The sequence below is a fragment of the Gymnogyps californianus genome, chromosome 7 (assembly GCF_018139145.2).
Source record: "Gymnogyps californianus isolate 813 chromosome 7, ASM1813914v2, whole genome shotgun sequence".
Classification (NCBI taxonomy): domain Eukaryota; kingdom Metazoa; phylum Chordata; class Aves; order Accipitriformes; family Cathartidae; genus Gymnogyps; species Gymnogyps californianus.
In genome coordinates this window covers 12,163,727-12,190,238 of record NC_059477.1, presented here as the reverse complement: position 1 = coordinate 12,190,238, position 26,512 = coordinate 12,163,727, and the positions used below count along the sequence as shown (strand labels likewise).

Here is a 26,512-nt window from a genome sequence, read left to right as displayed (position 1 = left end):
ACAGAATGAATCCCATTCAGTTATGATGTATACTGTAGGCAGTGATGTTGAAATACGTATGTATTACATCAAGAGAACTGGGGGAAAAAGTTCATAGTTTCCGGATGAAATGCGGAAGCTGCATAAGGACAGTTATTGTGCAGAACAGCTAAACAATTGCTGTTTACATTCCCACCTAGGTCATGTTTCATAAACCTCTGATCATTCTTCCTACTCTCTTCTAGACTGTGTCGAGTTTCTCCGTGTCTTTGTTGAACTGCAGAGTCCCAAAATGGACTCCACCATCATGTGCTCCATCAGTGGCTTTGACTGTGCCAAGTAAAGTCAAATGATTGCTTTCCAGATTTTACATGCAATGCCACTTTTAATGGCCTGGAGTTAGCTTTACTTCCTCTGCAGCAGCATGTTGCTACTGATAGACATTTAGCTTTGATTTGCTACCCACTTGTGATCACTTTCTGATTATTTTGGCTCTTTTGAATTCATATACTTGATTTCAAATTGCAATATGTAGTATTTTTTACTTTTTGTTATTAAAGTTCACCTCCTTGATCTTAGATTATTTCTTGTATGGATCAATATAAGATGATTCTGAATTCCTTCTTCCACCTGCTAGCGATTTTGGCCAGTTTGGTGTCATCTGCCAATTTTAGAAACATAACCTCCATTCTCTCTTTCAAGTCCTTACTAAAAAATCGAATAGACTTGATCTACCTGAAATGCTGTCATCCAATTGTGCCCCCATCTTGTGGCAAGTATACATATATATGCTTTATTCTGATATCCAGCAATTCATCTGTTGGTACTGGGCCAGTTACCCTGATAAGATGAAACAAAGGTCAAGCAATGTGGCAAACAGAGCATCCAAATTCCGGTGGGACCAGCCCTCAGGAAGAGACCAGTATCTGTGAGAAGCAAGTTTTCAGGAGACAGTAACATGTTTGATGATTGTATTTTGACTGTCCACACAGCATGCTGGAAGTGTCGTCATCTTTTGGTGTCTCAAATGGGAAGAAGACAGCTTGTAGCCAGATAATGGAAGAGTGCCACTAATTCTCTTCTGTAGCCTGAAGATAACAGAGAAGCACTGAAGCGCTTGTACCTTCATATACATAATAGCTTCCCGCTCTTGTGTGAAAGCCACTAGAAGACATTGTCCCTTACGAACTGCCCTGAAAAGCACGGAGGGAGGGAACCACTACATTTACACAGATAAACCCAGATGGTGCGAAAAGATGTGCATCAGCATGGGGACAATGCTTCGGGGGGAGTGGAGCTGGCTGCACCCCACCCAGCTCATCTGCCCCGGCACCGCAAATGGCTCAGCCCCCTTCCGAGCCTTGTCCTGCTCTCCCGACACCCGGCGGCCGCTTCTCCTGAGGCGCTCCTCCGGCAGCGGGGCATGCCCTGGCATCCTCCCTGCTGTCAGCCGTCCACCGGGCTGTCAGGGCCGTCCCGGGCCTCTCCCCGCGGTCTGACCTCCCCTCAGCCCACAGCGCACCGCCACCCGCGCCCACTGCCTCCTCACTCTGTCCGGGACGGACAGTTACCGCTCACCTCAACACCCGCCCCCCAGCGCCCGCCTCCGTGCCGCTCAGCCGCCCTGTCATTCGCTGGCCGCGCCATCCATCACGGGGTGGGCGGGGCTTTGGGCCCTGGCCCGAGGGACTGCCCAACCGACAGAGTGGCGTCTGCTCGCCGCCGGTATTGCGCTTGCGCAAAGCGGCAGTGCCTCGCTGGACGCGGCGCGGCCCACAGCCGCGCTTGCGCACTGAGTTCTCGGCCTTCCCCCTTGTAGCGGAAGTGGCGGGGCCGCGCCAGTTCCGCCTCGGCGTTGTTCGCTTTGGACAAAATGGCGAAGATCGCCAAGACCCACGAAGGTAAAAAGCCCGAAGAACACCCGCAGCGGCACCCTCTGTAGCTGTGCGCTCGGCCATTGTCTTTTGGTTGTGTTTCTCCCCGACTCTGGGCAGCGTCAGGCCCAGCTTCTTGGGCGGGGGCCGAGCGGGTTCGCCCCGCGGCGGGCGGGCCGGGCCTGTTTGTAATGGCGTCTCCGCTTGTGTCAGCGCCATGCCCGGGCCGCCGCCTCGCGCTCGGGGGCTGAGGGGGTGGGGCTGCGGGGGCGGGCGGGGGGGAACCTAACTTGGGGGGGGGGGGCTTTGGCTGTGCACGCGTGGGGGGAGCGGGTGGCGGTTGCCAGGCCCGCGCGGGGGGGGGGGGGGGGGGGGCGTGAGGGGGGATGGTGTCGGTTAGCTCCGGTTTTGCTGACGGGGCCGGCGGCGGCGCTGGGGCACGGGTCCCTGCCGGGCTCCCGCCTGCCGTCATGAAGCCAAGGCTGAGCAGCACTTCCACGAAACGCCGCGCGTGGGCCGCTCCTCGCCTCCGCTCCCGATCACTGCGCGCACCTCCCCGCCCCCGCGGCCCTGGCCCCCTCCTGGCGCCCGCGTCGAGGCCTCGACAGGCGCTCAGTAAAAATCGCGCTGTACGCCTTCTCAGTTTCGCATCATAAATGTCAGTAACACGCGTTTGTTCTCCTGATCGAACCCTTTGGCCTGGGTCTGTAGCAAACAAGAGGCCAGAGAGGGAGGGTGAACGGGTGTTGCCCGCTGGAAGCCAGCATAGCCTGAGCTGTTACTAGGCATCGTGTCGACGTGGTGCTTACTGAGAAAAATGCCCCGAAGGAGGGGAAAAAACAGTGGCAGGTCTCAAGCATTTCAACTGCCATTTTAGCACGGAGACTTCTTGCCAGCTGGGTGTTTATGTAGGAAAACTGGTCTCTGAGCGGTTTAATGAGTGAGGGCTTTCATAGGCAGTATGTTATTCTCGGAGGTGCTATGTGACTGTGTTCACTACTGCTTCCAGCTCTTTATAGCATGAATCAAAGCTTTCTTCTTGGACAATGTCTGTGGCTTGCCCTGCTCTTAAATATCTTCAGGCAAGGGAGAATAATTTTTAGAATTGTACTGCTTCTGTGTTTTTGCTTTTGGGTTTTTACTCATGTTTCGGTGTATGATAGGTGATCTGCTGTGTTTTATGTTAATTTACATCTGTAATTCACTAACCAAAAACTACCTCTGGACAGTGGTTGTACGCTGAGGTAGGGAGGGCGCCCAGGTATTCATCGCCTTTGGGGGCAGTAAGTTTTGCACTGAAAAAACTTTCAAATGGAGAGGCATCATCTCCTGTGGAAGTGAGGCTAATGTAGTCTTTAACACTGCAGACCTAATTTGAGTTTATGGATGAAGAAAAGCTTAAACTGTTGTCCTCACTTTTTTTTTTTAAATTTAATTTGATTTTATTTTTTAGCATTTTAGAACATTTTTGTAGAATTACAGAAATTGTCTTGTCTTTTGTTTATATGCTGTGACATGCATAATGCTTGTGTGAGATACTACCCAAGTGAGCATTACCCATCATAGTGGTCTGCCTCTCATATTACCTAAGGAGCTTTTAATAATAAAATAGTAGAGTTGTTGTTGTTGTTGTTGTTTTTTAACTTAAATTGCTTATTTGTTAAAGCAAATGGTGGTCCATTGACTTTAATAAAAACATTGACACACTTCCAGTTGCATGTGTTTTGATTAGTGTTGTATCAGAACAGGTTTTAAGGGGAAAGGGTGTAGGTAGTTAAATAAAAAATTATGTATAACTGGGTATGATCATGTAATGCTGTCTTTCCCAACATGGAGGTATTAGCTGAACAGCTTGATTATTTTTCTTCTGAGTTCTATCCTATCTTACTTTTTTCCAGTTCCTGACTGATTTTCCAAATTGAGTTGTTTGTTACTAAATTGTCTTAGAAGATTTTTCACATCTTTGTACTGTTTGTTAAATACTTGTTGATTGATGTGTTCAAGACACTACTTGAAAGAGGTCTCAAACCAGTTTGCGATTGTTTCAGTTACATAGCTTAAGGGGGAGCTCTTTGTTTTAGCCTGAAATGTAAAGTTTTAAATGGCAGCTTATAAAGCCGTAATAAATGCTTGAGTTTTGAATGCTGTCGAAGGTAGTTTTTAGTTTGCATCTTTTTTTTCTTGCTCAGAAAAGAACAAAGAGATCTCCAAACATAGAGAGACCTAACATGTATGAGAATACTAAAGTAGCTAGAAATAAAGCTGTACAGGGCAAGCTAAATATATAAAAATAAGATAAGGCATGAAAACATAGAAACTATTTATGCTGTAAAATACTACTTCAGTACAGGGTCTGATTCTTCTTTCTTTTTTCATGCTGAATAATGTCTTACAGTCAAAATGTTGCACGTAGAACTACATGTATGGTAATGGAGTATATATTTTGAGAAAGGCTATCATGATCTGGCTGTGAGCTAGATTTTCAATGACTTCAAATATGTTGACTTTAATAATATTCAGCGTTTGTGGTATGTTTCAAATCAACTGTGTATGTTAAAGTTACTTCTTTTAAAATACCAAAATATATTAAATAGAGTAAAATACAGAAAAAGGAATGATCAGTAGGATATTATCCGCCCTCCCCCCCCGCCTTTTTTTTTAATCCCACTCCCTTTACAGTTTCTCTGTCTTTGACTGAAGTTTCTGTTTATGGACTGGTTGACTAAATCATCAAACAAGTGCTTTGCTTTACACAGTGTATTTTTAAGCTTTGTGATTACTCTTTCTTAATTTGATTTGTATTTAAGTGCTTTGTTAAATAGGGTGTGAGCTTTTTCAAGAAAGTGCCAACTAGATCAAGGAAGGTAAACACATCTTTAATGTCAAAATAGTCTTTGCCAGCTAAATATGTGGTGCTTTCTAAACTGGCAATCAGGCTACCTCTGGCTGCAGACCTTTTCCACCTCCTGGTTGAAGGGGTTTTGTGGCATGTCAAATGGGTGTTGTCTTCAGAGTGCTTCACTTTAACTAGCACTTAGAGACTGCATGGCATTAGTTGAAAATGATGGTGGCCATAAGTGGGGATTTGTTAACCCTATAGACCCTATGCAGGCTTTCTTTTACTGTATAGATAACCCAGCAGGTTTTGCTGTAAGAAAAAGAGAATGCTCCTTAGCCTGCAAACAGTTGTAATCATTGTAATTTAAAGGGGAAAGCCAATAATACATGAGATCTGTACCCTCTTCAGTAAATATAGCTATTTTAAAAATAAGAGAACAGGGCCGTAGTATGTAAAGTGTTGGTAAGCACTATTAATAGGAAAATATTTTTGTGTTAATGCTTTTGCTGCAGAAATCCCCCAATTGTTTTAATAGATTCTGTTGATGGTAGTAGTGGTGGGATCCTATGCACAAGCAAATCTATGTGGCCTATCCTGCATGGCAGGGTACTCACTGGTGCTTTATTTGGCTGAGCTATATGGTCAGGTTGATTCAGTGGACAGATGATGGAAATGCTTTTGCATTGTAGGCAAGATCTGTAGGCTTTTTTTTGTTGGTTACAGCTATGGATGTGCAATCAGGACTTAATATGCTACTAAAGAGGCAGTGTGTTGTTCTAGTAACTGCTCTTTAGAAATAAGAAACAATGTCATTGTACTCTAAAGGCACTCGGTGCTAGTAGTGTTGTCCTTGGTAGCAAGGGAAGCTTCAGGTATTCCCTTTCACCCGTGGTGCATTGCACCACGCTCCAAAAGGAATCAGGAACTTGATCTGTCTTTGGAAGAAACAGAAATAACTACAAAAATCTGTGAGAAAAGTATTTGAGTTGTATCAGTTCCATAACCGTGCCGTGGGACGACTTCACTAAAATGGAATACCTTAAGGTGACACTGGTAAACAGGATAAGTGTGGTATGCCTCTGGAGATGATCAGAGACCTCTGTGGGCAAGACAGGGATCCCTAATTCGGCAGTAGTTTCTTTCTGCTGCTTCTCACTCATAGCTATATAGCAAAGATTTTTCAGGTAAAACTACATGTTCAGTTACCTCTATAGAAAACATGCCTTTGTACAGGAGGCATAATTTGGCTTACAGTGGGTTTTTTTTTTTAAATTAGTGGCAGTTTGTGATAAGAAAAGGACCCAGCCTTGGCTTTAAGTCTTGAAGTTTACAGGGCTGACAGTTTAAACCTTTAAACTAAGCAATTCTGATCTGCAGTCTTTCAATCATTAAAGAAAAAAAATCTCACCAAAACCAACTGCCTGCCCCCCCCCCCCCCCCCCCCCCCCCCCCCCTCATTTATGTCTCAGGTCCAATAATTTGGATTAGCAATAATCATAGAATCGTAGAATGGTTTGGGTTGGAAGGGACCTTAAAGATTATCTAGTTCCAACCCCTGTGCCATGGGCAGGGACACCTTCCACTAGACCAGGTTGCTCAAAGCCCCATCCAGCCTGGCCTTGAACGCTTGCAGGGAGGGGACATCCACAACCTCTCTGGGCAACCTGTTCCAGTGTTTCACCACCCTCACAGTGAAGAACTTCTTCCTTACATCTCATCTACATCTACCCTCTTTCAGTTTAAAGCCGTTACCCCTTGTCCTGTCACTACATGCCCTTGTAAAAAGTCCCTCTCTGGCTTTCTTGTAGGCCCCCTTTAGGTACTGGAAGGCTGCTATAAGGTCTCCCCAGAGCCTTCTCTTGTCCAGGCTGAACAACCCCAACTCTCTCAGCCTGTCCTCATAAGGGAGGTGCTCCAGCTCCCTGATCATCTTTGTGGACCTCCTCTGGACCTGCTTGAGCAGGTCGATGTCTGTCTTATGTTGGGGGCCCCAGAGCTGAATGCAGTACTCCAGGTGGGGTCTCACGAGAGCAGAGTAGAGGGGGAGAATCACCTCCCTCGGCCTGCAGGTTATGTTTCTTTTGATGCAGCCCAGGATACAGCTGGCTTTCTGGGCTGCAAGCACACATTGCTGGGTCATGTTGAGCTTCTCATCAACCAACACCCCCAAGTCCTTCTCCACAGAGCTGCTCTCAATCCATTCATCGCCTAGTCTGTGTTTGTGCTTGGGATTGCCCCAACTCATGTGCAGGACCTTGCACTTGGCCTTGTTGAACTTCATGAGGTTTGCATGGGCCCACCTCTCAAGCCTGTCAAGGTCCCTCTGGATGGCATCCCTTCCCTCCAGCATGTCGACTGCACCACACAGCTTGGTATTGTTGGCAGACTTGCTGAGGGTGCACTCAATCCCACTGTCCGTGTCGCCGACAAATATCTTGCCTTTTAAAAAAAAAAAAATTCTAATCTTAATTTTTGCCAGGTTTGTTAGCAGATGTTGTAGTGTAGTGTCCTTTGCAAGATATCTCGGTGGGAAAACCTTGTGAAATTTATTCATCCTGAAAAAGAAAAATGAGCAACAATAGTAAAAAAACTAGTGAGTAGTAAAGATTTAAGATTATTTGTGAATAGAATTTCCCTTAGCTTTTGTAAATTGGCAAATTTCCCTCAAGTTAACGTAGCAGACAATACCACTTCAGGTGGGAGAGGGTGAATCACAGAATCCTTCAGGTTGGAAGGGACTTTTGAGACCATATAGTCCAACCCTCCTGCTCAAGCGCAATCCTTGGTATTCCTTCAGCCATGAAATGCAACTCTTGGGTATTTTTTTGGCCATGAAAATAATTGATCTACTGAAATTCACATTGTATGGATAATTGTCTTTACATATCTATTGAATCAAATAAAATTCAGATGGAAACAGTAAAAATTTTTATCGAGTTAGCTGTGCCTTAATATACCTACATCAGAATTACATTTGTTGAAGACAGTTGGATTACTGTAACTTATTTTCTTGTTGCATTGCAACAGGTAGAAGGAAAGCATGGTTTAATTTGGTTCCTTGTTTTCTGGGTTAACAAGTTAATGTTTTTTCTGAAAGTACCAAATTTCTAAGGTCAAAGATGGCCACCAGAGTTGATTAGAATCAGACCCTGATATGTTAAAAGAATGACAAAGATCCTATTTGTCCTGATTGAAGGGTAAGCTTTTTGTTATCCAGAAGAATAGTAGACTCTTCAAAGATGGTGGTGCAGGAAGGAATAGTCATGAGTAAATAACACTTGAGCTGCCAGAGTGAAAAGAAACTGGTCCTAACTTTTCTTTTTGGCTAACTTGGTATCCAGTGGCATATTAGAGCGTTTGTTTTTTTTTTTTATTCGTTCAAAGATAATACAGCTTTGCAGTATGTTAGATCACACAATACAGTGTTGTTTTACTAAATGTTCTCAGATTTGACAACTCATGCAGTAGCTCTTTTGAACAGATTTCTTTAAATTAGCAAAATTGGTTTGTTAATTGGTGATAATATTTTGAAAGGCTTTTTTAATGAGAGGATTACATTCGTTGGGAAACTGTTGTATTAGTGTAGTGTTGAGAAATACTACTGTGGTGTAAATTACCTTCTCTGCTCTCTCTGTTGGAAGATGAGATACATTAACAGTGGGTTTGAATAGTTTGGTTTAGGCAATACAATTGAAGTAGTCTTTGCTGGATAATATTACAAGTTAAGGAAAAGCTGCTTATAAACAATGTGATTTTATAGTTTTATGTGTCATATTTGTTTATTTCTTTAGAGATAATCTGTGAAATTGGGTGAAAAACTCAGTTTGCTGTACATAGTAACGAGTACTGCATTTTGTGTGTGTGCGTAAAAAGACCTGATTTTTTTGTGTGTGTGTGTCTTTACCCTAGATATTGAAGCACAAATTCGAGAAATTCAAGGAAAAAAGCCTGCTCTTGATGAAGCACAAGGAGTAGGCCTTGATTCCACAGGATATTATGATCAAGAAATTTATGGTGGCAGTGACAGCAGGTTTGCTGGATACGTCACTTCTATTGCAGCAACTGAATTGGAAGATGTAAGTGATTTTATGTATTTGTTTGTTTTGGGCATGCATTCTAAGCATTTTGGAATTAATTTTGAGTAATTTTTAATAGCAGTTGCTGAAGTAAAAGCAGTTATTGTCATTAAAGCCATACTGGACCAAATATGTCTTATCTGGGAAGCTCCTAAGTTCTAAGTGTGGCTTGTACTTCATGAACTGTGCTTTGCAAGTCATGTAGGCCCAAGCAGAAGGCAAAAAGTTGTGGCCTGGCACTTCATCAGTGTTAGCCTTGACTGGAATAATTAACTTTGTTCTGTTGTTGCTGTCAAGATGAAAAATGATGGTGTAAAAAAAAAAAATTCTAATAAAACTTCGGTCAACAAACTTAAGTTTAAGATTTCTATTTCTACTTCATGTCAAATTTCAGATCAATTTTTGAGAATTGGCTTTTTTACTGTATTATGTTCTCCTTATGTATCCTGCTTGTAAGATTACTTAATGTTAGTTTCTAATGTTAAACATTTGACCACATTTTCAGTTGCAGGAGCAGTCAGAAACTACAGTTCTGACCATAAATACATAGGCAACTACACATTACACTGAGTGAATTATATTTTTAAGAGGAAGGAAGATTGTTATGTTCAGTGTAGAACTAGTTGATATATTTTTTTAGTGATGTACTATGTGTCACTTGTAGACTTCTAAGAATTCCTTAATTAAAAATTTCCATTACAGGGTCTCACTGAAATCAGCTCATAGTTTTAAGAGCAGTTTTTCTTTTGGGTTGCTGTAAATTATTGCACAGAAACTGGCTACTAATAGGAGGAAATAGATAGCAAAAGCATCTTACACATTCTGAGTACTTGTTATTGCCATTGTGATTGAGAAGGTATAACTAAATTAACAGTAATATATTTCTGAATTTTTCACTGTTTCTGAAGCTTTTTTATGGGGTTATTTACTGAAGTTTTGTTCTATATCTAGCTGGCTTTTAAGAAAAAATGGTTTGAATTTCTGTGCACCAGTTTTCACATGCCAACTGGGGAACTATGTCAATAGTGTTAATACGAAATACAGACTTTTTGTACAACTAGTGTAGACAGCATACTTGATTAAATGTAGCATATTGCAGAATACTTGAGTCTTGTAGAGAAAAAGTTACCTTTTAATGATGGGTAGGTTTATCTGATTCAGCAGTTTGGGAGTAATAAAACAAGCTATATGAAGAAGCTTGCTAAAATTTGGAATTAACTGGTCTGGTTGTCTGTTTTCTTCTTTGCTATGACCACAGTATGTTAATTTGACATTATTTTCTCTAAATATAATATCAACATGGCAAATTTGCTTTGTCTTTTTACTGACAGGATGATGATGACTACCCTTCTACAAGTTTACTTGGCCAGAAGAAGCCAGGGTACCATGCTCCAGTGGCATTGCTTAATGACATACCACAGTCTACTGAACAGGTACATCTTAATTGCAGGCACAATAAAATACTGTTGTAGGTATTAGGGGAAAGAAGTGTTAAAGTTTTTCGAGACCAAGTCCTGTCTTCTGGAAGTACAAGATCTATGTAAAGGGCTATGGTATTTTAATTTTGCTGTAAGCTTGTTACTGCTTTAGTTTAGAATTCCACAGGGTGATAAAAATTGGCGCTTCTGCATGTAAAGGCAAGGTGGTCATATACGCTAAAGTATTAAAAAATATTTTTGATAGGTCAGATACTTCAAAAATGAAAATAACTGGAAAACTTAATGTCCTTTATACTTCTATTTTTGTAAAGAAAATGTAATCACTTAGGTTTTATATTCATGGAGTATTTTTCTGTGAAATTTAAAAGCATATGAAGTAGCGTTAAGTCCCCCCTGCAAAAAGAAGGGGAAAGGTTGACAGCATGAGATGCTTTGGTAGCACGTGAATAAACTTCTTAAAATAGTAAATTTTTGTCAGAAGTTATTTCATAAGAAGTTCTGTGTTAAAAAAAATAAAATTCCAGCTACAGAAGTAAAATTTATATTAGCATAGTGTTTTGACATTCCTGCATAGTTGAGATTAAAAATAAGGCAGGCCTTTTTAGTCATACTGAAAATGAATACAGGCTTATGGTCACCAGACACTTTTCATATTGTTCTTCATACATATGTGACTAACAAGCTTTTTTCGGTTTTTAGTATGATCCTTTTGCAGAACACCGTCCTCAAAAGATTGCAGATCGGGAAGATGAGTACAAAAAGCACAGGCGGATGATGATAATTTCCCCTGAGCGTCTTGATCCTTTTGCAGATGGTAATTTATTTTGACTTTTCTATACCCTTTATGAAATTTGTTGTCTTTAATTGTCTTTAGCCCTTTGATTTCTGTTGGCATGCTTATAAACTTAGTTTTGTTTTAAACATCCCCTTTTCATAGAGATTTGGTTGAAAACCTAGATGCCATATTCTTCATCTTTATAATACGAGTTTTCTTTCCAGGTAGAAGGACAAGAAAATAATGAGCCATTGCCATAGAAACACAAAGGGTTAAAGGTTTCTCTTTTCATTTTGTTTTGGGTTGTGCATTATACTTTGAACAACTTGTGTATTGAGTGCTCAAATTCTTTCAGTACCTTGAAAGTTTTCATTCCAAGTCATAGATTTACAGGGTTACTGCTTTTGAAATGCTAGTTCTCAAAATAGAGCACCTAATTCTTACCATCCTATGTAAACTTAGGTGGTATAGCTAAAAGAAACAAAAGCATATATAAGACTTTGATACTATTAATAGTTCAAGTCTGTTCTGATAATTTTAGAATGCAAGTCAGGAAAAGGGGTATTAGTGGGTCTGACAGAAACTTTCTTCAGGTGAGTGAGTTTCACGTGTGGCAATAAGGTGCCTGTTGGCTTAAAATTAGTGGCTATTTTGCAGGTTTTACAAATGAGAATTTCAGCCTGCATGAATTAATAGGGATATTAATTATTTTACTTGCTTAATTGTAATTGATATAAACATGTATTGTCAGAATTCACAGGCCCATACTAACTGTCCTTAATTTCTTTCCTACAGCAGTACTGCTATATGCCAGTCCTGTCTGCATTCTTAAGGGTGCAGTTCAACACATCCTGTGTAGATTATGGTGAAAAAGTATTCCAAAGGAAAGTCCTATCAAAGCTAGTGTCAGAATGACACAGCCAATTGGGCAATGATCTTCAGCATAGAAATGTTTAAGAAGTTTATTTTTTTCCCTAAATTATAATGCTATACCACTCGTATAGCAAATCTGCACATTTTTCTTAAAGAAAAGTGTTTTTCTTGACAAGTCTCATTTTTATAAAGTTGGGCTTCTCGTAAAGTATTTAAAAGTTTAATTAACGCAAGATACACAGCATAAAACAACATATGGTATACAAAACCCATTACCTGTGAGTATCATTGTGGTGGTATATGTACTGTATTGCATTCAGCTCCCAATCACAATCGTACCTTGAGAAGAGAAGAGGGGGAAAGTGTCATCAAACAGTTTTTTGGGGTTTTTTGTTTTGTTTTTTTTAATGAAGCCCTTTTACAATATGACACTAGAAGATCTGGGAGACATGTCCAGATTTGTCAAACTTATAAATGGGTCTTTATGATAAAACATTTTAAACATTACTTAGGTATGCAATAGTTATTTATAGTCAGATAACAACTAGGATTTAGCAGCTTACACAAGGTAATGTTTTGAATATAAATATCTTTCCAAAGTGTTACTAATGGTAAAGAGATAATTTTCTAGGCTTCTATTCTGCTGCTTGAAGTCAGAACTGCTGATGGAGACAAAGGCACGAAAGTGTACGTATTCCGGATTAGCAACCCAGGAACCCATCACTTCTGAAGACTCTTAACTGTGTTGTCATTTTATCATTTATATCGGCTTTAAAATATTTGTTTGAAACTGCAGTAGTTATGTTTGTGTTCAAACAGGTTAAATTGATCAGCAAACTGAATAAACGTAAGATACGTGTAATTTTTAAAATTTTCAATCAAAAAGTAAAATTAAATGATCATGGAATAATATAATATTAGAGCAGGACAATAGAAAAAGTTAATAGTTTCTGCTTATCCTGTACTCATTGTGCTCCATTCCTGTTGCTGTTCTCTTCCGCAGGAGGGAAGACACCAGATCCTAAAATGAATGCCAGAACATACATGGATGTTATGCGTGAACAGCATTTAACAAAAGAAGAGGTGTGTGGAGGGGAGGGTTTTCCACTTGAACTTAGTTTCATTTTACAGCCTTTGAAAGCTTGTTAAGAAAGTGGGAATGGAAATTCTGTTGTCTTTTTGTCTTGACTTTAAAAGTCCTTTTCTTTGGAAAATCCTGTTCTTCACATGTTGAAAGTCAGTAGAATTTAAAGATGACAGTTTTGAAAAACATCTGTTCTATATAATACCTAAACAGTGGAGGGAGAAATAGTCTCAATATATTTTGATCTGGATTTTTTTATAGCACTTGCACTTTTTGTTATTTATTTTCTTTCAGAGGATGAGAGACAAAAACTAACAGTCGCAGAGGGGTATTCAGTGTCAAAGATGTTTGTTTTTGTGAGCTCTGTGTAAAGGGAATCCAGGGAGGTTTTAAAAAGCTTTTGTTGAAGCCCTTGCAACAGATGTTGCAGTACTAAGAACTGGTGTAAGGTTGACATTTGGTTTTAAACATTAAAAAAAAAAAGAAAAAAAGGAAAAAAGTAAAAGTACATGCTTTATTCATGGCTATTAAAAATTCATTTTAATAGGTAAGAAGATATTGGTAATATAATCAAATTTCTTGTGTAATACCTACATTTCCATCTTGTTCATTGGGGCAAGATCTTGTAGTTCCAGTGACCTCTGTAGATTTACATTGATTTACCCTACTTGAATTACCTTAATTGAGTAATTAGTTCATAATTTTGACAATGTTACTGTTTATGGATCCATTGATAAGTGAAAAACAGTCTGGGTTAGTGTGCTGTTTTAAAAATGTAATCTCAGAATTTTAAATGAGAATTTCAGGGCTTTTTTTATGTCGTGGGATATAACTCACATGAACACGTTTTCTAACTCATCCACCTTTAATTTACTGAACTGGAGCTTGTTTGAAACAGATGTGTAACGATTTTAAGGCATACATATACGTGACAGAAACTGATAGCACTCAAAATTCTCCATGCATTTGCATTTGTTGTAATAATGGCTTTTATAAGAAATCAATTTAAAAACAGCTCCTCCAGACACATAGCTGCTCTGTCAGTATAGAAGAATTTGAAAAGAGAATGAACTTGAAATTAAAACAGTAGCTAATTGCATGTTATTTGAGCAAAACCTCAAAAAATAGCATAAAAAGATGTGATACAACTGAAAAATCTTTTAAAGGTATAATCTGAAGAGGCCTTCTTAAGAAATCTGTTTCTTATGTTTGTCTTTTTGTGCCCTCGAATAGAGGGAAATTAGGCAACAACTAGCTGAAAAAGCTAAAGCTGGAGAACTTAAAGTCGTCAATGGAGCTGCATCTCAGCCACCTTCAAAACGCAAACGGCGTTGGGATCAGACAGCTGATCAGACTCCTGGTGCTACACCTAAAAAATTATCCAGTTGGGATCAAGCAGAGGTAATAATCCTAGTGTTCATCAGCTTCTCTACAGAAGACATTATTAATGCTAATCCTCTTGAATTTCAGAAGTTTCTTACTCCAGTAAAAAAGAGTAATTAGCAGTCTTTTACTGTATAGTATGAGAGATTAATACTTTTGCTTTTGTCTTGTATAGACTCCTGGACATACACCATCTCTGCGATGGGATGAAACTCCAGGCCGTGCAAAGGGTAGCGAAACTCCTGGTGCCACCCCAGGCTCAAAAATATGGGATCCGACTCCCAGTCATACACCAGCAGGAGCTGCAACACCCGGACGGGACACGCCTGGTCATGCAACACCAGGCCATGGAGGTGCCACTTCCAGTGCACGTAAAAATCGATGGGATGAAACACCTAAAACAGAAAGAGGTATTTGTGGCAAACTGGAAAGCGCATAATAAGTTTTGAATGGTTAATCGTATAGGATTTTTTCATCTTAAGTAGATTCAGAAGTCAGGCAAGAAGTAATTATATTCTGACATCTAGTGGTTGATGTGAAGTGATGTTTTTGTCTGAGTTTGTAGCATTGAGTTCTGCCTGTTAGCTTAACTCACATCTGTGAAAGCACCTCAGCTCAAAAATTGAATCAAAGTTTGTGGTATATCTAGTGACTGCTGCAGGTTGGGATTTTAATGTGTAAAGGACATAGTAAAGGAGCTCACATTAAATTGCTTTTTGTGATACATTTGTGTGTGTTGGTTTTGAACTGTTTAATTTTTTTGAAGAGGTTAGCATTAAAACAAGTTTTGGAAGCATTTTCTCACCTGCCTAATTTGAGTTAGGCTCATGTGTCAGAACAGTGAAACACCATTGTTCCTTAGTGTTTTTGTCAAGGGAGTACGTGCAGTACTTTGTCCAATTTCTAGAATATCTGAGTTTTTTTGTATTATTTAGAATTTTATCTATTTATGCTAAGATTCAGCAAGAAGATTACCTGCTTTTTTCATAAAATGAAGTTCTCTGTTGGATGTTTTTAGTGTAATACCTGTGTTTTTTCAATATTCACCAAAGTAGTCTGTACTTTTTGTCTAGTGTATTTGTTTATTTGATACTTGATTTGTGTAGACATGAGGATGAGATATTGAAAATGGGTTTGGATATTGATACTATAGTTGGAGTATATACTGTTCAGCTTTCTGCAAAAATGGTTTTGTTTTTCCTTAGATACTCCGGGACATGGCAGTGGATGGGCTGAGACGCCTCGTACAGATAGAGGTGGTGACTCCATTGGTGAGACACCAACCCCAGGAGCAAGTAAAAGAAAGTCGCGATGGGATGAAACACCTGCTAGCCAGATGGGTGGCAGCACTCCTGTTCTGACACCTGGCAAAACACCCATTGGTACACCAGCTATGAACATGGCAACTCCTACACCAGGTAAGTCCAGTCCATTCTCTAAGGCTTTACTTTCTTTTGTGGAAATGAAGCATTTACCTTTATATTGTATTTTGAAATAGACTTCTGTCTAACATGTTCTCCTGCCTATGTGAAAGCAGTCAGTATATGCTCAGTTTACCATTTTTAATGCCCACAGCAACTCAGTTCTGGTGAGGAATCAAGACTAAGGTTATATGTCTGTTCCTGTTCAATTTAGTTGGTAAAAAATTGATAAAAGGCTCTCTAAAAGTTTGATATCTTACTGGCTACAGATTTCAAGTGCTATGGAAACTTTGGCTCAAGAGAGCACTTAAAGGTTAAGAAAACGAGTCATCTTGTGCATGCAGAAGATTTGTTTTTAAATCCTTTTTTTAAATTTATTTATTTTTTTTTTTAAATTTGAATATAGGTCATATCATGAGCATGACTCCTGAACAACTGCAGGCTTGGCGTTGGGAAAGGGAAATTGATGAGAGAAACAGACCACTTTCTGATGAAGAATTGGATGCTATGTTTCCAGAAGGATATAAGGTAATTCATCTGGATTAAACTACAGCAGACCATGATGTGTTGGTTTTTTTTTTTTTTTTCTGCCAAGGGATATTGATTCTCCCCCCCCCGCCGCCCAAACTGAGTTGTCCCAGAAGTAGAATGTTTCACATTGTGTTGATTATTGATTGTAGACGTTTGTTTGATTTGGTTACTGATTTATTGTAAATCCATTAGAAAGGGAGAACTAAAGGTGATCTCAAAGGCCAGTCGTTATTCTGCTTCTCAATGTTGGGAATGCCTGTCAAGGCCAGAAATGAGCTCTGAATGGGCTGATAAAAATATTAAGTCCAAATGTAGAAAAACATAGAAGAGAGTCACAAATTCTAAGTCAGCAGGTACGCTGTGTTGATACAGATATTGAAGTGCTTCTTTAATTCTTTGTAAAGAGACTTCAAAGTTTATTATCCAAGCTCTCAGCAGTGGAAATGAGCTTTCTTCTGAAATATCGTCAATACAGGATAAGCACTAATACGAAGTGTCATGGTAAATTTGTTTGTATTGCTGTGAACATGGGATCTAATATATGCAATAACACTTGCACAAAACCTCAAACAAATAAAATGGAAGATATAAGTTTAGTAATGTTTTGTATTTGATGCCTTCCTCTTTTTATATCTGTTGTGGTAAGATAGATTTTGTTCTTTCTTCTGTAGGTTCTTCCCCCACCAGCTGGTTATGTACCTATTCGCACTCCAGCTCGTAAGCTTACAGCAACTCCAACACCTTTGGGTGGTATGACTGGATTCCACATGCAGACAGAAGACAGGACTATGAAGAGTGTTAATGACCAGCCATCTGGCAATCTTCCATTCCTAAAACCAGATGATATCCAATACTTTGATAAACTGCTGGTAAATGAGATTTCACTCATGCTGATTAAAGTTTCCTGATTTCTTTTGAATATGTAGCAATGCCTATTTATTTGTCTGGAATTATTTGTAGGTTGATGTTGATGAATCAACTCTGAGTCCTGAAGAACAGAAGGAGAGAAAAATAATGAAATTACTTCTGAAAATAAAGAATGGCACACCTCCCATGAGAAAGGTAAGATGAATTGTCAGATGCATTTATGTAATTTCATTTTTTCAAAAATCTTCATTTGTTTTCAGGTTTAGTTTCAGTTGTCTGTGGGATTCCCTTTAAGATAATCTCCTAAACTTTGATATCTGTTTAGTGCTTTCTTCTTCGTCTGTATCTATGTGGCTTTTTGTTTGTCATTCGATGTAATTTAGTATTGCTGCTCTTTGTACAGTAATGTCAGTCACTAAATAGTATATGGCTTATATATATATTTTTTTTTTTTTTTTTTACAATTACGAGAAGCTGTATTTACAGTGCTTTTTGCTTACAGGGCTTTGTAATTTTGTGGATTTTGCTTCTTACACTTAAATAAGCAGTGTAGTTACGTTTCAGCCTTACACGTTATGCAATACTGTCGTGGTTTAACCCCAACCAGCAGCTAAGCACCACGCAGCCGCTCGCTCACTGCCCCCCCACCCCTGGGATGGGGGAGAGAATCAGGAAAAAAAACTCGTGAGTTGAGATAAAGACAGTTTAATAGGACAGAAAGGAATGAAAAACAATGATAATGATAATAATAATAATATGACAATAGCAATACTAAAAGAATTAAACTATACAAAGCAAGTGGTGCACAATGCAATTGCTCACCACTCGTTGACCGATGCCCAGTTAGTTCCCGAGCCGCGATCCGCGCCGCTCGGCCAGCTCCCCCCTGTTTATATACTGGGCATGACGTTCCATGGTATGGAATACCCCTTTGGCTAGTTCAAGTCAGCTGCCCCGGCTCTGCTGCCTCCCAGCTTCTTGCACACCTGCTTACTGGCAGAGCACGGGAAACTGGAAAGTCCTTGGCTGAAGATAAGTGCTACTTAGCAACAACTAAAACATCGGAGTGTTATCAACATCATTCTCACACTAAATCCAAAACACAGCACTGTAGCAGCTACTAAGAAGAAAATTAACTCTGTCCCAGCCGAAACCAGGACAAATACGTTAGCAGTCTTTTCTGCAGTTTTGCTCTAAATTGACCATAGGACCAAGCTGCTTAGATGCAAGTAAGTGCTGTATAAGCTACTCTTCAGATGGAGCCATTCTTAATATTAGACCAGCAGCATGGTTTTGTTGAAAATTGAACATCTGGGAGCTAACATCAGGGTGTTTCTCTTCATGCATTCGTTTTTAAACAGATCAGCGTAAAATTGTTTGAAGTAGAGTTTCTCAGTGGTAGGAGCAAGTGTTTTGAAGCCGGTGGTTACAGTGAATTACATTTTAACTTGGTTAATATCTACTTGTTTTGTAATTGTTCAGTGTCGTTTCCTTAGTTTAACTGATAGGCTGTTTGGTTTTGTTCAGGCTGCGTTGCGACAAATTACTGATAAAGCTCGGGAATTTGGAGCAGGGCCGTTGTTTAATCAGATTCTGCCTCTGCTGATGTCACCAACACTTGAAGATCAGGAGCGTCACTTGCTTGTCAAAGTCATCGACAGAATTCTTTACAAACTGGATGACTTGGTCCGACCATATGTACACAAGGTCTGTTGCAGTTTACTATTTCATCTTTGATTTGCTTTTTCTGATCATTTCTGGGAGAAGCGTATATTTTATTTGCATATCAGAAGAGGATGATACCATGGTTTTTTAACATAATTGGCTTTCATATTTCTTCTTAAGCCAAATTTTAAGTTCTTGTAGTGTAATTGAAGTGTGGGCTTTATAGTATTAAGGCATGATGTAAAAATGATATATGCACACTTGGGGGTGGGAAGGGGATCTTATCTGATCTAGGTAATATCTCCAGGCCAGGTCCTTTAGAGACAAAGAGCTGTAAAAAGAGCATAATAGATGTAAATTTCTTCCAGTCGTCATAAAGCTTTAAGCTTGGAGCCATGGAATCATCTCTGTTTCATGGAGTCTAGCAGGGCCAGAAGTACTACTAAAAGTGTTAATGAAAGGAAATATTAATTTGTTCATCTTTTTCAGATCCTTGTTGTCATTGAACCACTGCTGATTGATGAAGACTACTATGCTAGAGTGGAAGGCAGAGAAATTATTTCAAACTTGGCTAAGGTAAAGTTCCATCCTTCATTAAGGCACTGAGTTAGCTTACATATAGCTGCATGTTTATAGGCATGGCAGAAGAATTAACTGTATCGTTCATAAATCCAATTGATGTGTTTTGTATGTTTTTCCTTCAGGCTGCTGGTTTGGCCACAATGATCTCCACAATGCGACCTGATATTGATAATATGGATGAATATGTCCGAAATACAACAGCTCGAGCCTTTGCTGTCGTTGCCTCTGCTTTGGGCATTCCTTCTCTGTTGCCCTTCTTGAAAGCTGTCTGTAAAAGCAAGAAATCCTGGCAGGCTAGGCATACTGGCATCAAGATTGTACAGCAGATTGCTATTCTTATGGGTTGTGCTATCTTGCCTCATCTCAGGAGCTTGGTTGAAATCATTGAACATGGTAAGTTCTGCTTTCCCAGGCAAAGATTTTTTTATTCACTTTATATTTGGAAAATTTCTCATACCCTAGTGAGGCACGGTGTTAGTAAGGTCCTTGTTTTGTGTGTTCTTTTGACACTGAGAAACAGTTCAGCTGACTTTGAAAGAGGAATAGTGGTTCAGTTTTCCTGAAAATAAGTTAATCCCTTTATACTGCCCCTCTATTTGCTATTTTGAACTTAAGTCACAAGAAGTACAAGAAGTGGTATTAAACACTATTCTCTTGCAGGTCTGGTGGATGAGCAGCAGAAAGTTCGCACCATCAGTGCTTTGGCTATTGCTGCTTTGGCTGAGGCAGCTACTCCCTATGGTATTGAGTCATTTGATTCTGTTCTGAAGCCTTTATGGAAGGGTATACGTCAACACAGAGGAAAGGTATAGCTAAAGTACTTTCTTTGGTTTGAACTGAAATGGATGTGTGTCTTCTGTAACTCATTAGAGACATATTTCTGCATTTAAATAGGGTTTGGCTGCCTTTTTGAAGGCTATTGGTTACCTGATTCCACTCATGGATGCTGAGTATGCAAACTATTATACCAGAGAAGTCATGCTAATCCTTATCAGAGAGTTCCAGTCTCCTGATGAAGAGATGAAAAAAATTGTGTTGAAGGTATGTCAGAATGATTGTTTAGCATTAATATAGAATATGTACGTTTTTCCTTTTCTTCAAAAAACAAAAAACCCCAAATCAAAACAAAAAAAAACTCACCCCAAAACCTCAGACCCTACACAGAATTAAAATTGTTGAATTTTTATCTTGTCAGGTGGTAAAGCAGTGTTGTGGTACGGATGGTGTTGAAGCAAACTACATTAAAACAGAAATCTTGCCACCTTTTTTCAAACACTTCTGGCAGCACAGAATGGCATTGGACAGAAGAAATTACAGACAGGTATTTTGGTTTTTTTACTTGGAAAGTTATTTATAGTAGGACAAAATTCACATTAGAATGTTCATTCAGGCTAGATGCTTAATTTTGTCTTGTATGTCCTGAAACTGAATTTTGTTTGGACTAGCGATTTAGAAGTTGCATAGCTAGAAGATTCACAGGTTCTTAGGAGCCTATCAAGACATTTTACATGTGTGAATATGAGTCTACATCAGTTCTAAGGTGGGGTAGTTCACCCCATTTGTGGTGTTTAAAACATTGGATGATTTCTAAAGGTAAAAACAGTTGTTCGTAGTGGGCTTAACATACATGATGTTGTTTCTCCTCTTCAGACTAGGGACATCTATTTTCAAGATGTAGAAAGTAGATTTTAACAATGCTTGTTTACTTAACATTTGTTTATTTCAGTTGGTTGATACAACTGTGGAGCTGGCAAATAAAGTTGGAGCAGCAGAAATTATTTCTAGAATTGTGGATGATCTGAAAGATGAGGCTGAGCAGTATAGAAAAATGGTCATGGAAACAATTGAGAAGATAATGGGAAATCTGGGAGCAGCAGACATTGATCACAAACTGGAAGAACAACTTATTGATGGTATCTTGTACGCCTTTCAGGAACAGACCACAGAGGTATGGCCAAGGGTATTTGGTATTTGGTTCACTTTAATTGTAAGCTAGCTCGCTGTTAGTTATACAGAAATGTATACTTCTAAATTAGATTTTTTAGAATCCTTGTTTAGATGTCAGTGGTTTAATCAATGAAATCCAGAAACAAGCTCTGGAATGTTAGCATTTTAATAGCAATTTTAGATGATGTCAAGTTTAATTAAAATGTAGTGTTGCTGTTGATCTGATTTTCCTTTGTTGTTTTTACACTTAGGATTCTGTGATGCTGAATGGTTTTGGCACAGTGGTTAATGCTCTAGGCAAAAGAGTTAAACCCTACTTGCCACAAATCTGTGGTACAGTTTTGTGGCGTTTGAACAACAAATCAGCTAAAGTTAGGCAGCAGGCTGCTGACCTGATCTCTCGTACTGCAGTTGTCATGAAGACTTGTCAAGAGGTATTGTATTGACTTCTCCTACCAAATTTGCTGCAGTATGTCATAGTAATGAGAAGGGAAAAAAAATTAACTTCTAAATCTTTTTACTTGGTTGTAGGAAAAACTGATGGGACACTTGGGTGTTGTGTTGTATGAGTACCTGGGTGAAGAATATCCTGAAGTACTGGGCAGCATACTCGGAGCACTTAAGGCTATTGTGAATGTTATAGGTAGGTTTGTGTATTGATTACATGCCTGTTCAAGAGCAAAATGAAAAGGCATTCTAAAACTAAATACGCCTCTTTGAATTCATAGGTATGCACAAGATGACACCACCAATCAAAGATCTGCTGCCACGACTTACACCTATTTTGAAGAACAGGCATGAGAAAGTACAGGAAAATTGTATTGACCTTGTTGGGCGCATTGCAGACCGGTAAGCTGACTAATGATGAAACATTTGACCCTCTGTGTGGGCAATTATTGTAGCAAAAGCTAAAGTTGAGTATCAGGTTTGGCATCTGGGTATTTATTGTCATATCTCTTGATATTTCTTAAGTTGTGCATAAAGCTTAAGATGAGATATTTAGCAGATGGTCTGTTGAATGTATTGTAATTACATTATTTTGCGAACACTTTGTAAGAAGTATGTTGTCCATTTATGCAAACTTCGAATGCACACAATATAATAAATATTAAGTACACTGTTAACCAGTGAAGGTCTTAATGTTAACAGATACCTAATTACGGAAACTGCTTAAGCAGTATCCCTCTGTTGATAGCAAATGAATAGGTGCTGCAATTTATGTGGTTTTATTTAATAAACTTCTAACATCACTGAAGAGGTAACTCACTTTACTCTCTTTCAGAGGTGCAGAATATGTTTCTGCAAGAGAATGGATGAGGATCTGCTTTGAACTGCTTGAATTATTAAAAGCTCACAAGAAAGCTATCCGAAGAGCCACAGTGAACACTTTTGGTTATATTGCGAAGGCTATTGGGTAAGTGGGTTTAATGCTTATCCAGTTTAATGCTTCTACACAGTTACCTAACATAGTGATGATTGTGAGTTTTCTGGTGAGAAATAGTCAAACTTCTACATTTAACATGTTAAATGCGTAGACTTGATTTTACTCATTTTATAGGAGAATACAGTCACCTATTCATTAGTTCAAAAGTGCAGTACTCTATGTTAAATTTGTAGACTAGCGAGGTTAGAGTCTAATTTGGTAGTAAGAGCTGTTTGTCTCATGAATTTTTGATACTGTGATATGCATTCAGACCCTCTCTGTATTCTTTCATAAACTCTCCTCTAAATACTCAATCTCTTGTCTCTTGTTTTTCCCCAAGTAAATACTTTTATTGATCTGCAAAGGATTTTTTGCCACTAAGGTGATACTGCAAGTCAGCAAATTGTAGAATGAAGCACAATTCCCATCTTTATGCATTATCTTAAACAAGTGACCGATTACTGACTTAATGCAGATACAGAAAGCAACCAAGGAATGCCGTAACTGCGCTTATCCATACAGGACATTGCCTATCTCTGTCAATGTGTATGGTTTTATGCAAGTTTGTAATTACCTGTGGGATCAAAGTAATAGTGGGGAGGCTACTGCTATCCTCCAGAGTTTACAAGAGGCAGAACAGAAGGCAGGAAAAAAGCTAAGTCTAGAGAAAGTAAAAAATATTGGTTATGAAAATAAGATCATGCAGTTGCTTAAGCTATTTTACAGTTTCATGGTTTATGTTGTTTCCCAGTTACCTAAACTTTTTTTTTTAAGGGCTATGCCATGCTTTTCTGCCACTTGCTGTTTGAAACTCAACAAATTTTATCCAAATCCTCACTGAATCTATTGACATGAACGCACATGTTATCTTTTCCAGACCTCACGATGTGTTGGCTACACTGCTAAATAACTTGAAAGTACAGGAAAGGCAGAACAGAGTATGTACTACAGTAGCAATTGCTATTGTCGCTGAAACATGCTCACCTTTCACAGTGCTGCCTGCACTCATGAATGAATACAGAGTTCCAGAACTGAATGTCCAGAATGGTGTGTTAAAATCTCTTTCTTTCCTGTTTGAATACATTGGAGAGATGGGAAAAGATTACATTTATGCTGTTACACCATTGCTTGAAGATGCTTTAATGGACAGGTGAGTGCACTTCTTTCTACCTATGTTAGCCAGTCATATATTTTAAGTATATAGCTGGGTCTGAACAATAGCAAATATGTGTATTATCCTTCTTTGCTAAAGATGTTAAGTGACCAGCATAATTTGGAAGCCATTGTCTGCAAATAATTCAGATTATATACTCCTATTTTACTAATACTTTTGAAGATTAAAATAATACAAACATCTAAAGTGAGGCAAGACTTCTTACATTCAAACTGCTTTTGATAATTCCTATTGTTAGTACTTTTGCTGCGGAATTAGAGCACAGTAATTTGTCAGAAAACTCTGTCTTTTTTCAATTTACTGATTTCTGTTACTCTGCCTCTTGCTGTCAGTAAATATGGGTTAAAAGGGTATATTAGTGCTTTCAAAAAAAGTATTACTGAAAAGAAGTATTATGCTTGTCCAATCATGTTGCTTCTAAGTATAATTTATTAACAGACCGTTGTTCTCTTTGCAGGGATCTTGTACACAGACAGACAGCCAGTGCCGTGGTGCAGCATATGTCTCTTGGTGTTTATGGGTTTGGCTGTGAAGATTCCCTTAATCATTTGTTAAATTACGTATGGCCTAATGTATTTGAAACCTCTCCTCACGTCATTCAGGCAGTTATGGGGGCTCTGGAGGGCCTCAGAGTTGCTATTGGTCCCTGCAGAATGTTGCAGTATTGTTTACAGGTATGTCCTTGTCTATGCTGGGATAGGAGATACAGCAATTATCAGGCAGGACTTCTTTCCAGGAGACAACAAAGTCAACTAAAGATGATTTCTAGCAAAGGAAAACAGTGTGGCTTTTCATCTCTTTGAAGTATTCTTTAAACATGGCATTCTGTACCAAGGACTTCAATAATTGAAATATGCAATAAACAGAGATATTTGGTATAGTGAGATAGCTGATTACATTGAGGAACTTGCATAGAAGTAGCAGGTAACTTAGAATATAAATTGGCTAAAATAGCCTGGCACTCTGACTCGTAAAATGGAAGCATCTCACAAATTTTGAGGACACTAACTAATGACTGGGGAATAAATTAATAGTGCAAGGGGTTATGAGAACAAGTAACAAGTGAGATAAATAAACAAGAGGATAGGCTTAATATTAAATCAACATTATTTGTTGTTAGCCAAGAAAAACAGTAAGACATTTAGAACTGTGTAAAAGTGAAGCACTAGAAAACAGTGCTTTGATCAGAATTTATACCATTACATCAACACTAGTCAGTTCAGCTTCTGTAAATGTGTATGTGGCAGTAAAATCTGAAGGCTCCTTTTCTGTGTAATTGCACGTAACAGTTCTTGCTGCATTGGCTGTGGAATCTAAACTCACATAACAGCTGGGAAGCAAGGATGAATGTAATGCAGATCAATGTAGAGAAGATGTGACAGCATTTTATTAATTATTTGCAGATCCAGAATTTCACTGTGTGGGTTTTTTTTTTTATGTGGGGGGCCTCAGCATAAAGATAGGAAGGTGAAAGAAGTCTCTTGCACAGTGTATTTTTTCGCAAATACTACTTGTATATTGTCGTTGTATAGAACTGTTTTTTCTAGAGCTTTCACATTCTGCTCACTTTTTTAGGTTTAATAATAATTTGTCTCCTATATTCCTATCTAGCGCGCTCTGCACAAATCACAATTAGCAGAGCCAAAGATAAAACTCAGTTCCAACCAAATATACTGCAGCAGGTTTTAATTTTTATTCTAAAAGAAGAATACAAAACTAGAAATACATTCAGTGGAATTTCTCCCTGCAGAGAAAAGATAAGAAAATCTGTCTTTAAATAATACTTTGTTACTACTTGTTAGTTTAGATAGCCACAAAAATTGGGAATAACACATTTAGTGTACCTTCTTTGTTATAAGTAATGTTAGTTACTATAATTGCTTTTATTAAATGCTTATTGTGCAAAACTTGATTAAATTCACTAACAGACATTTAGACCTTAAGCTTTTAATAAGTTTTGTTCCGTTCTGTTTTCTAGGGTTTGTTTCACCCTGCCAGGAAAGTCAGAGACGTTTATTGGAAGATTTATAATTCGATCTACATCGGATCACAGGATGCTCTGATAGCACATTATCCAAGAATCTATAACGATGAAAAGAACACCTATATTCGTTATGAACTTGATTACATCTTATAATCTTCTTGTTCAGTTGTTTGTGTTTAATGCACAGCTGTTCTTCAATTAAACGCTTCAGATTTGATGATGTAAAATTTTAAAATATTGGAGATCAGTATAGAGCTGGTCAGAGGCAGAGCTAGGAATCCAGTAGCATGATTTTTTAAATATGTCCTTGTTTTTTGATGTTAAACAGTTAAAGCCAGTAGTGACCAAGAAAACAGTGATTACAATGTACTGGAGGGATTTCATTTTGGATTCATCTTTATGAAGATTTAGATTTCATTCCTTGTGTTTAAAGGGGAAGTTTATTTGAGAAATAAACATTTGTGTATAAAAACTAATTTTTGTGTGGTTTTTGGACAGAGGGGCTTGTAAAACAAATCCCTTTGGATTAAGTATTTGTTCATGTAATAAATAGGTGGCATAAAACATTTTAACCCTTTTTGTCATCCCCTAGCTTT

General features: G+C 38.7%; 1 protein-coding gene across 3 annotated transcripts; it reads left to right on the top strand.

Moving 5' to 3' along the window:
• Positions 1-1,840: 1,840 nt before the first annotated feature.
• On the top strand, positions 1,841-26,392 carry SF3B1 (splicing factor 3b subunit 1). Of its 3 annotated transcripts, XM_050899500.1 has the most exons (25): positions 1,841-1,880; positions 8,602-8,768; positions 10,100-10,201; positions 10,907-11,021; positions 12,859-12,938; positions 14,173-14,340; positions 14,498-14,732; positions 15,528-15,740; positions 16,150-16,271; positions 16,946-17,143; positions 17,235-17,336; positions 18,669-18,848; positions 19,296-19,382; positions 19,511-19,781; positions 20,049-20,194; positions 20,283-20,429; positions 20,584-20,709; positions 21,115-21,336; positions 21,587-21,769; positions 21,867-21,978; positions 22,064-22,184; positions 22,618-22,749; positions 23,636-23,908; positions 24,390-24,606; positions 25,911-26,392. In XM_050899500.1, exons 1-25 carry the CDS (start codon positions 1,853-1,855, stop codon positions 26,067-26,069), a joined length of 3,906 nt encoding a protein of 1,301 aa, XP_050755457.1. In that variant the 5' UTR covers positions 1,841-1,852; the 3' UTR covers positions 26,070-26,392. The 3 variants fall into 3 exon arrangements, with proteins under 3 accessions (XP_050755457.1, XP_050755459.1, XP_050755458.1); XM_050899501.1 differs by lacking the exons at positions 1,841-1,880; positions 8,602-8,768; positions 10,100-10,201; positions 10,907-11,021 and adding an exon at positions 11,059-12,542; XM_050899502.1 differs by lacking the exons at positions 14,173-14,340; positions 14,498-14,732; positions 15,528-15,740; ... (15 more) ...; positions 24,390-24,606; positions 25,911-26,392 and having other exon boundaries at positions 12,487-12,878.
• Positions 26,393-26,512: the final 120 nt, after the last annotated feature.

What these genes read in the sequence shown, in the direction of transcription:
- SF3B1 (XM_050899500.1), top strand. Translation starts at nt 1,853, where the DNA reads ATGGCGAAGATCGCCAAGACCCACGAAG. An exon ending in CAGCAACTGAATTGGAAGAT is followed by an intron (nt 8,769 to 10,099) that starts GTAAGTGATTTT and finishes TTTTACTGACAG; the next exon opens with GATGATGATGACTACCCTTC. An exon ending in CCAGTTGGGATCAAGCAGAG is followed by an intron (nt 14,341 to 14,497) that starts GTAATAATCCTA and finishes TGTCTTGTATAG; the next exon opens with ACTCCTGGACATACACCATC.